The sequence below is a fragment of the Coregonus clupeaformis genome, unplaced genomic scaffold (genome assembly GCF_020615455.1).
Source record: "Coregonus clupeaformis isolate EN_2021a unplaced genomic scaffold, ASM2061545v1 scaf0013, whole genome shotgun sequence".
NCBI classification, from domain to species: Eukaryota; Metazoa; Chordata; class Actinopteri; order Salmoniformes; family Salmonidae; genus Coregonus; species Coregonus clupeaformis.
Window position 1 is genome coordinate 639486 of NW_025533468.1, and position 17578 is coordinate 657063.

The 17578-nt window shown below is 48.7% G+C and overlaps 1 protein-coding gene across 1 annotated transcript in view; it reads right to left on the bottom strand.

Moving 5' to 3' along the window:
* LOC121546268 (laminin subunit beta-1-like) overlaps positions 1-17578 on the bottom strand; it is a 54020-nt gene that overhangs the window by 5944 nt on the left and 30498 nt on the right. Inside the window, exons 16-23 of the mRNA XM_041857437.1 lie at positions 17370-17490; positions 16965-17151; positions 16554-16697; positions 16077-16308; positions 14008-14171; positions 13287-13511; positions 11469-11686; positions 3851-3947 (exon numbers count right to left, since the gene is read on the bottom strand). Of these exons, the coding sequence (XP_041713371.1) occupies positions 3851-3947; positions 11469-11686; positions 13287-13511; positions 14008-14171; positions 16077-16308; positions 16554-16697; positions 16965-17151; positions 17370-17490 (1388 nt within the window). The remainder of the gene's footprint in view (positions 1-3850; positions 3948-11468; positions 11687-13286; positions 13512-14007; positions 14172-16076; positions 16309-16553; positions 16698-16964; positions 17152-17369; positions 17491-17578) is intronic.

The window sequence follows — 17578 nt, forward strand, 5'->3', positions numbered from 1 at the left end:
TAGTCATTCTCAGTTAGTCCTTTTTATCTGAGAACAGCTCACACACACACACACACACAAAACACACACACACACACACAAACACACAAACACCCTGCTTTTATGGTCACCATAACCCAGAGTGCTCAGGCTTAGGACTGCAACCGCTACTGTTACACTGTCAACACAACCACACACTACTGATACCTACTGTTACACTGTCAACACAACCACACACTACTGATACCTACTGTTACACTGTCAACACAACCACACACTACTGATACCTACTGTTACACTGTCAACACAACCACACACTACTGATACCTACTGTTACACTGTCAACACAACCACACACTACTGATACCTACTGTTACACTGTCAACACAACCACACACTACTGATACGGTAGTGAACCTAAACATGACATGAACTGCTGACAGTAAGATGAGTGACCCCACCACTATACACAAAGGCGGTCATGAACAGGTAACACCATAATCACAATCACACACACATGTGGTCGGGTTGTGCTTGTGCCAATGACCGTGACATCTTAATTCATACCACACACACACATACGTTGTTGTCAAGCCTGTCACTTTAACCTCATACCTCTTAAATCAGACCGTGACATGATCCTCTTAACCCAGCCATGGTGTCAATCATCAACAATTTCTCTCTTTCTCTCTCTCTTACTCTCTCTCTTTCAACACACACACACGCTCATACACATACACACACATGCATACAGTATACACACAGAGCGCTGATAGGGTGAGGACAGCGACTAACTTTACAGGCAGTTTGGGAATGCAGCAGGAATTCCTGAGCCACAGGAATAAGACCATGACGAAGACAGGATGCCTCTGATTTCTGGAACATCTGGCCCTATTTCTCACATGAACCAAGGAGTTATTTCCAGAATTTCACTCTCAAAATCTCTCCCCTCCCTCTCTCCTCTCTCCTCTCTCTCTCTCTTTCACTGTCTCTCTGAGGGTGTGCAAACTTCACGTATACATGAGGTATACACTACCGGTCAAAAGTTGTAGAACACCTACTCATTCAAGGGATTTTCTTTATTTTTACTATTTTCTACATTGTAGAATAAATCGAAGACATCGAAACTATGAAATAACACATATGGAATCATGTAGTAAGTCAAATAGCCACCCTTTGCCTTGATGACGTTTCTCTTTGCTGTTCTTGCCATAATATGGACTTGGTCTTTTACCAAATAGGGCTATCTTCTGTATACCCCCCTACCTCGTCACAACACAACTGATTGGCTCAAACGCATTAAGAAGGAAAGAAATTCCACAAATTAACTTTTAAGAAGGCACACTTGTTAATTGAAATGCATTCCAGGTGACTACCTCATGAAGCTGGTTGAGAGAATGCCAAGAGTGTGCAAAGCTGTCATCAAGGCAAAGGGTGGCTATTTGAAGAATCTCAAATATAAAATATACAGTGGGGGAAAAAAGTATTTAGTCAGCCACCAATTGTGCAAGTTCTCCCACTTAAAAAGATGAGAGAGGCCTGTAGTTTTCATCATAGGTACACGTCAACTCTGACAGACAAATTGAGAAAAAAGAATCCAGAAAATCACATTGTAGGATTTTTAATGAATTTATTTGCAAATTATGGTGGAAAATAAGTATTTGGTCACCTACAAACAAGCAAGATTTCTGGCTCTCACAGACCTGTAACTTCTTCTTTAAGAGGCTCCTCTGTCCTCCACTCGTTACCTGTATTAATGGCACCTGTTTGAACTTGTTATCAGTATAAAAGACACCTGTCCACAACCTCAAACAGTCACACTCCAAACTCCACTATGGCCAAGACCAAAGAGCTGTCAAAGGACACCAGAAACCAAATTGTAGACCTGCACCAGGCTGGGAAGACTGAATCTGCAATAGGTAAGCAGCTTGGTTTGAAGAAATCAACTGTGGGAACAATTATTAGGAAATGGAAGACATACAAAACCACTGATAATCTCCCTCGATCTGGGGCTCCACGCAAGATCTCACCCCGTGGGGTCAAAATGATCACAAGAACGGTGAGCAAAAATCCCAGAACCACACAGGGGGACCTAGTGAATGACATGCAGAGAGCTGGGACCAAAGTAACAAAGCCTACCATCAGTAACACACTACACCGCCAGGGACTCAAATCCTGCAGTGCCAGACGTGTCCCCCTGCTTAAGCCAGTACATGTCCAGGCCCGTCTGAAGTTTGCTAGAGTGCATTTGGATGATCCAGAAGAGGATTGGGAGAATGTCATATGGTCAGATGAAACTTTTTGGTAAAAACTCAACTCGTCGTGTTTGGAGGACAAAGAATGCTGAGTTGCATCCAAAGAACACCATACCTACTGTGAAGCATGGGGGGTGGAAACATCATGCTTTGGGGCTGTTTTTTCTGCAAAGGGACCAGGACGACTGATCCGTGTAAAGGAAAGAATGAATGGGGCCATGTATCATGAGATTTTGAGTGAAAACCTCCTTCCATCAGCAAGGGCATTGAAGATGAAACGTGGCTGGGTCTTTCAGCATGACAATGATCCCAAACACACCGCCCGGGCAACGAAGGAGTGGCTTCGTAAGAAGCATTTCAAGGTCCTGGAGTGGCCTAGCCAGTCTCCAGATCTCAACCCCATAGAAAATCTTTGGAGGGGAGTTGAAAGTCCGTGTTGCCCAGCGACAGCCCCAAAACATCACTGCTCTAGAGGAGATCTGCATGGAGGAATGGGCCAAAATACCAGCAACAGTGTGTGAAAACCTTGTGAAGCCTTACAGAAAACGTTTGACCTGTGTCATTGCCAACAAAGGGTATATAACAAAGTATTGAGAAACTTTTGTTATTGACCAAATACTTATTTTCCACCATAATTTGCAAATAAATTCATTAAAAATCCTACAATGTGATTTTCTGGATTTTTTTTCTTCTCATTTTGTCTGTCATAGTTGACGTGTATCTATGATGAAAATTACAGGCCTCTCTCATCTTTTTAAGTGGGAGAACTTGCACAATTGGTGGCTGACTAAATACTTTTTCCCCCCACTGTATATTGATTTGTTTAACACTTTTTTGGTTACTACATGATTCCATATGTGTTATTTCATCGTTTTGATATCTTCATTATTATTCTACAATGTAGAAAATAGTAAAAATAAAGAAAAACCCTTGAATGAGTAGGTGTTCTAAAGCTTTTGACCGGTAGTGTACATTTCTCCAGATGCAGTGATTGATGGAAACTTGCCTGTTTGTCAGTCAGTTGTTCAGCAGACAATAAACCATGTAGAGATGTAGACAGGAAGGAGTAACTTCGAGCCAACTAACACACATGCACACACTGACACAAGGACAGACATATGTACGCACACACACACACACACACACACACACACACAAACAAACACACAGAGACAGACACATGCAAACACACAATGTTAAAACAACACGGAAGCATGAAAGCCACTTTAGCATCTCCAGAGACATCCACACACACACACACACACACACACACAAACTGTGAGAAAACTCTGTAACGCTAAGAACAATATATAACCCAGCTTCCAGCCCAGTCACTCAGGGGAACCACCGGTCATGAGAACGAGACCATGAGAGACTGTTTACTCAAACTCTCATAGACAAAACACACAGAACCCCTCTCTAAGAGTGTTTCTCCAGACCCCAGTAAATTCAGAGAGAGACCCACTTGGAGAGGAAACAATGACGCACTTAGATACCCTGTTGCACATGTTTCAGCTTCATGATGCACACAAGTTAAGGCAGTCATGGGAACAAATCAACACACGTACTTTGTACTTTCTGCTGCTACTCATAATCCCAGCCAGAGAGTTACTTACCTTGACATTTGACCTCAGGATCTCCCCAGAACATATCTCGGCACTCGTTGCATTTTCTTCCCCCGAAACCTGGCCTGCATGAGCACTGCCCCGACAGCTAGAAAACACACAACACAGGACAATACAAGACAACACAACACGTCAGCATTATGAACATGCAATATACACTGAGTGTACAAAACATTAAGAACACCTTCCTAATATCAGAACAGCCTCAAATCGTCGGGCATGGACTCTACAAGGTATTGAAAGCGTTCCACAGGGATGCTGGCCCATGTTGACTCCAATTCTTCCCACAGTTTTGTCAAGTTGGCTGGATGTCCTTTGTTTGGTGGACCATTCTTGATACACACAGGAAACGGTTGAGTGTGAAAAACCCAGCAGCATTGCAGTTCTTGGCACAAACCCGGAGCGCCTGGCACCTACTACCACACCCTGTTCAAAGGCACTTAAATCTTTTGTCTTGCCCATTCACCCTCTGAATGGCACACATACACAATCCATGTCTCAATTGTCTCAAGGCTTAAAAATCCTTCTTTAACCTGTCTCCTCCCATTCATCTACACTGATTGACGTGGATTTAACAAGTGACATCAATAAGGGATCATAGCTTTCACCTGGATTCACATGGTCAGCCTATGTCTTGGAAAGAGCAGGTGTTCATAATGTTTTGTAGACTCAGTGTACCATCTCTAGGTTAGAGGAGGGTCTCCTTGCTACACACTGTACAACGGACAGTGGCCTGTATTGTATACAGAGTCTCAGAGTAGGAGTGCTGATCTAGGATCAGATCCCTCTGTTCATATAATCTTATTCAGTATGATCTAAAAAGTAAATCTGATCCTATATCAGCACTCCTATTCTGAAACGATTTGTGAATACGGTCCAGGGTGTCTGCAGCACAATAAAAAAACATGTCTGTATTACAAAATAATAATGAATTACTATTGGGTCTAGCTCTCTCCTGATCTTAGCCCATAAATGGTTGATGGAGTTTCTCTCTCTGTCACTGAGTGGAATGTGTGTTTAGTAACCCCAAAGTGTATTCTGAGCCTTCCTTCCTCTATGGAACTCAGCCAGTAAACACATCACTCCTGCTGACAGCTAGTTTTTCCCAACCAGGAAAATTGTGTGTTTTCTAATCAGGAAAACTCTCAGCCCAAGCCCTAGTTACATGTGCCATCAAACCGCTGCAACTTATCCAGAACGCCGCATCCCGCCTGATTGAACACCTTCCCAAGTTCTCCCATGTCACCCCACTCCTCTGCACACTCCACTGGCTTCCAGTCGAAGCTCGCATCCACTACAAGACCATGGTGCTTGCCTACGGAGCAGCAAGAGGAACTGCCTGTCAAGAGTGGAGTGTAGTGGGATGTGGAATCACACGCAGGATACAGAGATATAAATCCAAAGGTCTTTAGTGAAGTCCGTAGAAACACGCCAACAACGGCCACAGGCCACAGGCGAAATAAACGCACACTAAACTGAACAAAGTAAGTGTGCACAAAGTGCAGGACTCTCTAAATCAAACGAAATAAAGAGAGAACAAAATACAGCGGACCAAAACTACCACACGACAGTCAAACAATTACACACAACACCTAAACTAACACAAGGAACTAAATAGGGTGCCTAATGAGACTAAACACTAAACAGGTGTGACAAACAGACAAAACCAATCAAACATGAAACAGCGAACGGTGGCAGCTAGTACTCCGGAGACGACGACCGCCGAAGCCTGCCCGAACAAGGAGGAGGGGCCGCCTCGGCCGAAACCGTGACAGTACCCCCCCCTTGACGCGCGGCTCCAGCCGTGCGCCGCCCCCGGCCTCGGGGACGACCAGGAGGACGCGGAGCAGGGCGCGTAGGATGACCACGATGGAATTCGGTCAGAAGGGACGGGTCCAGGATGTCCCTCCTCGGCACCCAGCACCGCTCCTCCGGGCCGTACCCTTCCCACTCCACGAGATATTGGAGACCCCCCATCCGGCGTCTCGAATCCAGGATGGCCCGAACAGTGTACGCCGGAGCCCCCTCGATGTCCAACGGGGGCGGAGGAGTCTCTTCTATCTCAAAGTCCTGGAGTGGACCAGCTACCACCGGCCTGAGGAGAGACACATGGAACGAGGGGTTAATATTTTTGTAATCAATGGGCAGTTGTAACCTGTAACACACCTCGTTCAATCTCCTCAGGACTTTAAAAGGCCCCACAAACCGCCGACCCAGCTTCCGGCAGGGCAGGCGGAGGGGCAGGTTTCTGGTTGAGAGCCAGACTCGATCTCCAGGTGCGTACACTAGCCCCTCACTGCGGTGGAGGTCGGCGCTCGTCTTCTGTCGACGGATGGCTCGCTGCAGATGGACGTGTGCAGCGTTCCACGTCTCCTCCGAGCGCCGCACCCACTCATCCACAGCAGGGGCCTCGATCTGGCTCTCATGCCAAGGTGCCAGAACCGGCTGGTACCCTAACACACACTGGAAAGGGGTTAGTTTAGTGGAGGAGTGGCGGAAAGAGTTCTGTGCCATCTCGGCCCAGGGCACATCTCGCCCACTCCTCCGGCCGGCCCTGACAATATGACCTCAGAAACCTACCCACATCCTGGTTGACACGTTCGACCTGCCCATTACTCTCCGGGTGGTAACCCGAGGTAAGGCTCACCGAAACCCCCAACCGTTCCATAAACGCTCTCCAGACTCTGGAGGTAAACTGGGGGCCTCGATCAGACACTATATCCTCGGGTACCCCGTAATGCCGGAAGACGTGAGTAAATAGAGCCTCAGCGGTCTGTAGGGCAGTAGGAAGACCCGGCATGGGAAGGAGACGACAGGCCTTCGAGAACCGATCCACAACGACCAGGATGGTGGTATTCCCCTGTGAGGAGGGAAGGTCGGTAACAAAATCCACCGAGAGGTGAGACCAGGGTCGTTGTGGAACGGGCAGGGGCTGTAATTTACCCCTGGGCAAGTGTCTGGGCGCCTTACACTGGGCACACACTGAGCAGGAGGAGACATAAATCCTCACATCCCTGGCTAACGTTGGCCACCAGTACTTTGTACTAAGGCAGTGCACTGTCCGGCCAATACCTGGATGTCCAGAGGAGGGTGACGTGTGAGCCCAATAAATAAGCCGATCCCCGGACCTCGAGCGGGACGTACGTCCGACCCACCGGACACTGTGGAGGGCTAGGGTCGGTGCGTAATGCCCGCTCGATCTCCGCATCGACCTCCCATACCACCGGTGCAACCAGACAAGACTCAGGTAGTATGGGAGTGGGTTCCACGCACCTCTCCTCTGTGTCATACCGCCGAGACAGGGCATCTGCCTTCCCGTTCTGGGACCCAGGGATGTAAGTGATCTTAAACACAAACCGGGCGAGAAACATAGTCCATCGAGCCTGGCGAGGATTCAGTCTCATAGCTGCCCGAATGTATTCCAGGTTACGGTGGTCAGTCAGAATGAGAAAAGGGTGTTGAGCCCCTCAAGCCAATGCCTCCACACCTTTAGGGCCTGTACTACGGCTAACAGCTCCCTGTCCCCTACGTCATAATTCCGCTCCGCCGGACTGAGCTTCTTAGAATAAAAAGCACAGGGGCGGAGTTTAGGTGGTGTGCCGGACCGTTGTGAAAGAACAGCCCCGATACCGGCTTCAGACGCGTCTACCTCTACTTGGAATGGTAAAGTGGGATCCGGGTGCGCCAGCACTGGAGCCGAGGTAAACAGGTCCTTCAGTCTCCCAAAAGCCCTGTCCGCCTCAGCTGACCATCGCAAGCGCACAGGACCCCCCTTCAGAAGGGACGTTATGGGAGCTGCCACCTGTCCAAAACCCCGGATAAACCTTCGGTAGTAATTCGCAAAACCCAAGAACTGCTGCACCTCTTTAACCGTAGTTGGGGTTTGCCAATTACGCACGGCCGACACACGGTCAACCTCCATTCTCACCCCTGACGCAGACAACTGATAACCCAAAAAAGAGACTGACTCCTGAAAGAACAGACATTTCTCGGCTTTGACATACAGGTCATGCTCCAACAATCTCCTCAATACCCTGCGCACCAGGGCTACATGCTCGGCCCGAGTAGAACTGTACACCAGAATATCGTCTATGTACACCACCACTCCCTGCGCCTGCATGTCCCGGAAAATCTCATCTACAAAAGATTGGAAGACTGATGGAGCATTCCTTAACCCGTATGGCATGACGAGATACTCGTAATGACCGGAGGTAGTACTAAATGCTGTCTTCCACTCATCGCCCTCTCTAATGCGCACTCAAGTTATATGCGCTCCTGAGGTCCAATTTTGTGAAGAACCGTGCCCGTGTAAGGACTCCGTCATGGTCGCAATCAGCGGGAGTGGATAACTATATTTCACAGTCACCTGATTGAGACCGCGGTAATCAATACACGGACGCAAACCTCCATCCTTTTTCTTCACAAAAAAGAAGCTTGAGGACGCGGGGAGAAGTGGAGGGCCGTATGTATCCCTGTCTCAGAGACTCGGCAATGTACGTCTCCATTGCCCTCTTCTCCTCCTGTGACAAAGGATACACATGGCTCGCGGGAGCGCAGCTCCTGCCTGGAGGTCTATCGCACAATCCCCCTGTCTATGAGGCGGCAACCGTGCCGCTCTTGCCTTGCTAAACACGAGTGCCAAATCCTCATACTCAGGTGGAATGTGCAGTGCTGGCATCTGGTTCGGACTCTCCACCGAGGTCGCCCCTACGGAAACACCCAGACATAGCCCCTCACACTGAGCAGACCACCCTTTAAGAGCCTTCTCTCGCCACGAAATCGTAGGATCATGGGTAATCAACCAGGGAAGCCCCAGCACCACCGGATACGCAGGAGAGTCGATCAGATAGAGTTGAATCGTCTCCTCATGACCCCCCTGCGTCTTCATCCTAAGTGGCGCAGTGACCTCCCTAATCAACCCAGATCCTAACGGACGACTATCTAGGGCATGTACAGGGAAAGGATTATCAACCGGAAGGAGGGGAATCCCTAACTCAACACAGAATTTACGATCTACAAAATTCCCAGCTGCGCCTGAATCTACTAGTGCCTTATGCTGGGAACGAGGTGCAACCTGTGGAAAACAAACAGGTATAGTTATGTGTACAACAGAAAGCTCTGGGTAAGTGGGGCGCCTACTCACCTGGGAGGACTCCCCAATGTGTGACCTGCCGTCTCCCCCACCAGGGGACCCTCCCCAGCACCTAGCCGCGGTGTGCCCTCCACGGCCACAGTTGGTGCAGGGGGCTCCTCGGGCTCCTTCTTCTTCCCCCTCTAGCGCCAGCACCTCCGAGCTCCATCGGGCTCGGCTCGGAGGCGCTGGAGGGTGGAATGGGCGACCCCCACCTGGGATGTCTGCGGGTAGCGAGCAGGGTGTCCAGCCGAATGGCCATGTCCACCAACTGGTCAAATGAGAGTGTAGTATCCCTGCACGCCAACTCTCTGCGGACGTCCTCCCGGAGGCTGCAACGAAAGTGGTCTATGAGGGCCCGCTCATTCCACCCTGCATCTGCCGCTAGAGTCCGGAACTCCAGCGCAAACTCTTGAGCGCTCCTCATCCCCTGCCGGAGGTAGAATAGACGCTCCCCGCCGCCTTCCCTCCGGTGGATGGTCGAAGACCGCACGGAAGCGGCGGGAGAACTCTGCATAGGTGATAGTGGCGGCGTCTATTCTCCTCCATTCGGCGTTGGCCCACTCCAACGCCTTGCCGGTGAGACAGGAGATGAGGGCGGAAACACTCTCGTGTCCCGAGGGCGCCGGGTGTACGGTGGCAAGGTAGAGTTCCACTTGTAACAGGAACCCCTGACACCCGGCAGCGGTGCCGTCGTACGCCCTCGGGAGCGAGAGCCGAATCCCACTGGGTTCCGGTTGTTGGACGGGCGGGCTGACCGATGGTGATGGTGCGGTAGGTGGAGGTGTGGGTACATCGCTGATCTCCCATCGATGGAGAATGTTCATCACCCGGTCCAGGGCGTGCCCGATTTGGTTGATCCGATCTTCTTGACCACGAAAGCGCTCCTCCATGATGTCGGTGGGTGTGGGTGCTCCTGCTGATTCCATGAGATGGTGTGTAATTCTGTCAAGAGTGGAGTGTAGTGGGATGTGGAATCACACGCAGGACACAGAGATATAAATCCAAAGGTCTTTAGTGAAGTCCGTAGAAACACGCCAACAACGGCCACAGGCCACAGGCGAAATAAACGCACACTAAACTGAACAAAGTAAGTGTGCACAAAGTGCAGGACTCTCTAAATCAAACGAAATAAAGAGAGAACAAAATACAGCGGACCAAAACTACCACACGACAGTCAAACAATTACACACAACACCTAAACTAACACAAGGAACTAAATAGGGTGCCTAATGAGACTAAACACTAAACAGGTGTGACAAACAGACAAAACCAATCAAACATGAAACAGCGAACGGTGGCAGCTAGTACTCCGGAGACGACGACCGCCGAAGCCTGCCCGAACAAGGAGGAGGGGCCGCCTCGGCCGAAACCGTGACACTGCCCCTCCCTACCTTCAGGCTATGCTCAAACCCTACACCCCAACCCGAGTACTCCATTCTGCCACCTCTAGTCTCTTGGCCCTCCCATCCCTACGGGAGGGAAGCTCCCGCTCAGCCCAGCTCTTCTCTGTCCTGGCATCCCAATGGTGGAACCAGCTTCCCCCTGAATATAGGACAGCAGAGTCCCTGCCCATCTTCTGAAAACATCTGAAACCCTACATCTTCAAAGAGTATCTTAAATAATCCCACAGCACCTACCTTGCAGTCTACAAATTATGTTCGGGCCCCTTGACCATCCGCTTAAGAGAAAATCGTCCCGCGGCTAAATGTAGTTGATGATCCCTGACCTTTTCAGTAACGGGTGCAATAAATCCAAGTAACAGATTGGATTAGGTTAGAAAAATGTATGTTTTTTATATTTGTGTAGCATAATATTAATTAATCAATTCACATGCAAAAACATAGATATTGAAACAAACAATTCTAAAAATCAACCTGCAATAGAGCATGCTGAGAAACATGATTGTCACGTCTCCTCCCGTTGCTCCCCTCCGGCGCTCTGATTCGCCGGTCTACTGAGCCACCGGTCTGAGCGCACCACCTCGGCAACACCGGAATGGAAACCAAACGCACCCTAATCACTTCCAGCGCACCTGCACCTCATCATCTCATCACCACCCCTATTTAGCCCTGGACTGTTCCTTATTATGTTGTGTGTGATTGTTTAGCTTCGTGTCCTCGATCTTTGTTATTTGTCTTTGTCTTTGTTTAAGTAAACCTTGACCTTGTTCATTCCTGCGTCTGCGTCCTGCCTCTTTGTATACTCAGAACTCGTCACAATGATAATGATGGGTGTGGTTTTGGTTCAACTCTGGTTACTTACACCAACACTGGGGTTCTTTTACACCACTGAGTGTTAATTTAACACTTACAGAGTTCATTTAACTCCTGAATCAACAAAAAAAGAATTACACTGAAAATCAACACTAGGTAACACTGGCCAATTTTCTGTGTGTAGATGGGTTGGGTGACAACATGGGGTGTGGGGTTTGTTTTGGAAGGATGGGGTAAGGGTGTGGTCAGTTGTGGCCCTCACCTCGTTGCACGATGTCCCAAAGGAGTGGGTTGGGTCACAGTCACAGGTCTGGCAGCCCTTTCCGCTTCCTATGTTGAACGTATCAGGGGCACAGCGGTCGCAATTCTGGCCAATCACGTTAGGCCGGCAGGGACACTGGCCAGTCTGCAGGTCACAGTGACACTCCCCCGGGGATGGACACGCCTCCGACGTCGTGCCCACTGAATAACACATACACCCTATAGAGAGAGAGAGAAAGACAGTTACACACACACACACACTAACACACACACACTACAGTCGTGGTCAAAAGTTTGGAAAATGACACAAATATTAATTTTCACAAAGTCTGCTGCCTCAGTTTTTATGATGGCAATTTGCATATACTCCAGAATGTTAGGAAGAGTGATCAGATGAATTGTCCCTCTTTGCCATGAAAATGAACTTAATCCCCAAAAAACATTTCCACTGCATTTCAGCCCTGCCACTAAAGGACCAGCTGACATCATGTTAGTGATTCTCTCGTTAACACAGGTGAGAGTGTTGACGAGGACAAGGCTGGAGATCACTCTGTCATGCTGATTGAGTTAGAATAACAGACTGGAAGCTTTAAAAGGAGGATGGTGCTTGAAATCATTGTTTTTCCTCTGTTAACCATGGTTACCTGCAAGGAAACATGTGCCGTCGTCATTGCTTTGCACAAAAGGGCTTCACAGGCAAGGATATTGCTGCTAGTAAGATTGCACCTAAATCAACCATTTATCGGATCATCAAGAACTTCAAGGAGAGAGGTTCAATTGTTGTGAAGAAGGCTTCAGGGCGCCCAAGAAAGTCCAGCAAGCACCAGGACCGTCTCCTAAAGTTCATTCAGCTGCGGGATCGGGGCACCACCAGTGCAGAGCTTGCTCAGGAATGGCAGCAGGCAGGTGTGAGTGCATCTGCACGCACAGTGAGGCGAATACTTTTGGAGGATGGCCTGGTGTCAAGAAGGGCAGCGAGGAAGCCACTTCTCTCCAGGAAAAACATCAGGGACAGACTGATATTCTGCAAAAGGTACAGGGATTGGACTGCTGAGGACTGGGGTAAAGTCATTTTCTCTGATGAATCCCCTTTCCGATTGTTTGGGGCATCTGGAAAAAAGCTTGTCCGGAGAAGAAAAGGTGAGCGCTACCATCAGTCCTGTGTCATGCCAACAGTAAAGCATCCTGAGACCATTCATGTGTGGGGTTGCTTCTCAGCCAAGGGAGTGGGCTCACTCACAAATCTGCGTAAGAACACAGCCATGAATAAAGAATGGTACCAACACATCCTCCGAGAGCAACTTCTCCCAACCATCCAAGAACAGTTTGGTGACGAACAATGTCTTTTCCAGCATGATGGAGCACCTTGCCATAAGGCAAAAGTGATAACTAAGTGGCTCGGGGAACAAAACATCAACATTTTGGGTCCATGGCCAGGAAACTCCCCAGACCTTAATCCCATTGAGAACTTGTGGTCGATCCTCAAGAGGCGGGTGTACAAACAAAAACCCACAAATTCTGACAAACTCCAAGCATTGATTATGCAAGAATGGGCTGCCATCTGGATGTGGCCCAGAAGTTTAATTGACAGCATGCCAGGGCGGATATTGACTCTTTGCATAAACTTAATGTAATTGTCAATAAAAGCCTTTGACACTTATGGAATGCTTGTAATTATATTTCAGTATACCATAGTAACATCTGACAAAAATATATAAAAACACTGAAGCAGCAAACTTTATGAAGACCAATACTTGTGTCATTCTCAAAACTTTTGACCACGACTGTACATATACACACACTGTCTAATTGTACTCACTACTGCAGCTCTGGGTGGCGGCGTTGCCGTAGTAACCCAGCATGCAGCGCTGGCAGCCATAGCCCTCGGTATTGTGCAGGCATTTGAGGCAGACGCCCGTGCGAGCGTCGCAGGACCCCGGGTCCAGCTGGTCGATGTTGTCGTTACACTGGCAGGGCAGACAGTGCCCGCTGGGCACCTGGGGGTTACCATAGTGACCTGGGGCACACTCGTCACACCTGGCTCCTACGGAAGAGAAGGAAAGGTGAATTCAGAACTGTTTACACACACAGACACACACACACACACACACACACCTACAGTTATAGATCTGTAAGGAAGTAGAACTGTCCATAGGCTGCAGTGTTTAGTATAGAGCAGTCATGGCATAGTTGTAAACACTCATAAAACAGTTGTAGAACAATCGTAAACAGTCGTAAACAGTTACAGGCAGTGGACTGGCCTCCTGTTCCAGTGAGAGAGGTATCTGTGGGGTTTCTCACACACTCACTGTCCCTGTAGTTACTACCTGCCCATTATGACCAAGAGCAGAGGGGATTCTGCTAGCGCTGTAATTACAGTGGAAATGTGTACTAGGACTGGGAGAACAATGTGTGACGTGGTGTGTGTGTGCATGTGCGCATGCATATGTGTGTGTGTGTGTGCGGTATGTGTGTGTGTGTGGGTGGGTGTAAGTGTGTAAGTGTGCATGTCTGTAAGTGTGCATATGTGTGTATCTAACCTCTGTATCCGGGGCTGCAGATACAGACCAGCTGGTAGTTGTTAGCGGACTGGTAGCAGCCGTCTGCGTACTGGCGTCCGCTCCCCGGCCCGTCGGGACACATGCAGGGGCGGCAGTGACCCCCCAAACCCAACACTGGGTCGCCATGGTAACCATCCAGACACCTGTAGGCACGGGATAAGACATGACAAGAGGTACGGAAAACACTCCCATACACACACACAAACACGCTTGGTACTGATAAGAGTGAAATATGCAGTTGTGCCCTACACTGTGGTTTGGTGTGTGGCACAGTTGAAGTCAGAAGTTTACATACACCTTAACCAAATACATTTAAACTCAGTTTTTCACAATTCCTGACATTTAATCCTAGTAAAAATTCCCTGTCTTAGGTCAGTTAGGATCACCACTTTATTTTAAGAATGTGAAATGTCAGAATAATAGTCAGAATAATAATTATTTATTTCAGCTTTTATTTCTTTCATCACATTCCCAGTGGGTCAGAAGTTTACATACACTCAATTAGTATTTGGTAGCATTGCCTTTAAATTGTTTAACTTGGGTCAAACGTTTTAGGTAGCCTTCCACAAGCTCCCCACAATAAGTTGGGTGAATTTTGGCCCATTCCTCCTGACAGAGCTGGTGTAACTGAGTCAGGTTTGTAGGCCTTGAGATGTTGCTTCAATATATCCACATAATTTTCCTTCCTCATGATGCCATCTATTTTGTGAAGTGCACCAGTCCCTTCTGCAGCAAAACACATTTTACATTTACATTTACATTTTAGTCATTTAGCAGAAGCTCTTATCCAGAGCGACTTACAGTTAGTGAATACATATTTTTTTTATACTGGCCCCCCGTGGGAATCGAACCCACAACCCTGGCGTTGCAAACGCCATGCTCTATCAACTGAGCTACATCCCTGCCGGCCATTCCCTCCCCTACCCTGGACGACGCTGGGCCAATTGTGCGCCGCCCATGAGTCTCCCGGTCACGGCCGGCTGCGACAGAGCCTGGATTCGAACCAGGATCTAGTGGCACAGATAGCACTGCGATGCAGTGCCTTAGACCACTGCGCCACTCAGGAGACAACACCCCCACAGCATGATGCTGCCACCCCCGTGCTTCACAGTTGGGATGGTGTTCTTCGGCTTGCAAGCATCCCCTTTTTCCTCCAAACATAACGATGGTCATTATGGCCAAACAGTTAGATTTTTGTTTAATCAGACCAGAGGACATTTCTCCAAAAAGTACGATCTTTGTCCCCATGTGCAGTTGCAAACCGTAGTCTGGCTTTTTTATCGCGGTTTTGGAGCAGTGGCTTCTTCCTTGCTGAGCGGCCTTTCAGGTTATGTCGATATAGGTCTCGTTTTACTGTGGATATAGATACTTTTGTACCTGTTTCCTCCAGCATCTTCACAAGGTCCTTTGCTGTTGTTCTGGGATTGATTTGCACTTTTCGCACCAAAGTACGGTCACCTCTAGGAGACAGAACGCGTCTCCTTCCTGAGCGGTATGATGGCTACGCGGTCCCATGGTGTTTATAGTTGCGTACTATTGTTTGTACAGATGAACATGGTACCTTCAGGCGTTTGGAAATTGCTCCCAAGGATGAACCAGACTTGTGGAGGTCTACAATTTTTTTTCTGAGGTCTTGGCTGATTTATTTTGCAAAGAGGCACTGAGTTTGAAGGTAGGCCTTTAAATACATCCACAGGTACACCTCCAATTGATTCAAATGATGTCAATTAGCCTATCAGAGTCTTCTAAAGCCATGACATCATTTCCTGGAATCTTCTAAGCTGTTTAAAGGCACAGTCAACTTAGTGTATGTAAACTTCTGACCCACTGGAATTGTGATACAGTGAATTATAAGTGAAATAATCTGTCTGTAAACAATTGTTGGAATAATTACTTGTGTCATGCACAAAGTAGATGTCCTAACCGACTTGCCAAAACTATAGTTTGTTAACAAGTAATTTGTGGAGTGGTTGAAAAACGAGTTTTAATGACTGTTTATTAGCTAGCTAATATTTTAATATGGTATATGGTATAATTTCACACAGTACCTTTCACACATGTGCCCGGTGGTGAAGGCTCGGCAGCCCTGGCACTCCCCAGTCTGAGGGTGGCAGTAGTCGCTGTTGCCGTTGCACTGGCAGGCCTGGCATTGAGGGAAGCCCCAGTAGCCTGGCAGGCAGTGGGCACACTGACGCCCCGACGCCCCTGGTACACACTCACACTGACCTGTGGCCTCGTGGCAGAAAGCGTTCACAGAGCCCATAGGACTACACTCACAGGCTGGGGAGAGAGGAGGGAGGGGAGGGAGGGGAGGGAGGGGTGGGAGGGAGTAATAGGGAGAGGGAGAGGGGAAGGAGGGGTGGAAGAGAGGGGAAAAAGAGGAAGAAGATAGGGGGGGAGAAATAGTGAGAAAGGGATTTAAAATACCACACTTTTGAAGTCGGAATCTCAACCCAAGTCTTAACATAACTCTCCCCCTGATCTTTAACCTCTAACCCCTGACCCCATGCTTGTCTGTCACTCACGCCTGCATCCTGAGGGGCTGAACAGGAAGGTGGCGGGGGCACAGCGGTCACAGTTCCTGCTCGCCACATTGGGCCGACACTGGCACTGCCCGCCACTGGGGTCGCACACCGCACTGAGAGAGCCCTGGGAATCACACTGGCACGCTACAGAGAAGAAGGGAGAAAGGGGGGAGAGGAGAGGAGAAGAGGGAGGAGGGAAGATGTGGGAGAGAGAGAGAGGAATGCAGCAATGTGAGTTATTGTTGCTGTTGTTGTTGTTGCTGTATGAGTACAAGGAATGCTTCAGGAAGAAAATGATTGTTTACTAATGATAAACATGCACTCACACACACACAAACATACAGACAACCCCCTCCCCCCCCTCCACCGAACCCTACACACACACACAGTCCCCCCAGCCCAATCTCCTACCCATAGCCCCCTGGTGTAGCAGGGCAGACACGCTGAAGATGTAGTCTTTACAGATGTCTGTCATGGGGCTCTTGATGACGCTCTGGCTGCTCTCCAGACAGCGGTACCTCTGGAACGTATCCCATGCCCCCTCACCCTGAGAACCCTCAAACAACTCTAGCTCACGCACCCGCGGAATCAGCACCAACTAGAGGGAGAGAGAGGGGAGGAGGGGAGTAAGGAAGAGATATATAAAGACAGAGGGCTTGTCTTAGAGATACTACAAGTCTGTTATTCCACACTACATTGACAATATCATGACTACTGTAGGGATGTTTTCCATACTGACTCGTGTGTGTCTGTGTCTGTTACTGGAAACTACAGTTTATCAGAATGTATGGAGCGTGGTTTGTAACTGTTACTTACGGAGTCGATGAGTGTGTAGGGGCTTTGGACGTCACTGAGAGAGGAGTAGAGACGCAGACTGAGACGCACTGTGTAGTTCAGCCCCTTCTCCAGACACACAGGCCTCGGGAGCACCACATGTCTGACACACACACAGAGGAGAGTAAGGTGTATGGTTGGAACGGTAGAGGTGGTGTGTGGGTGTGTGTTTGTGTGTGTAAAGTTGGTGT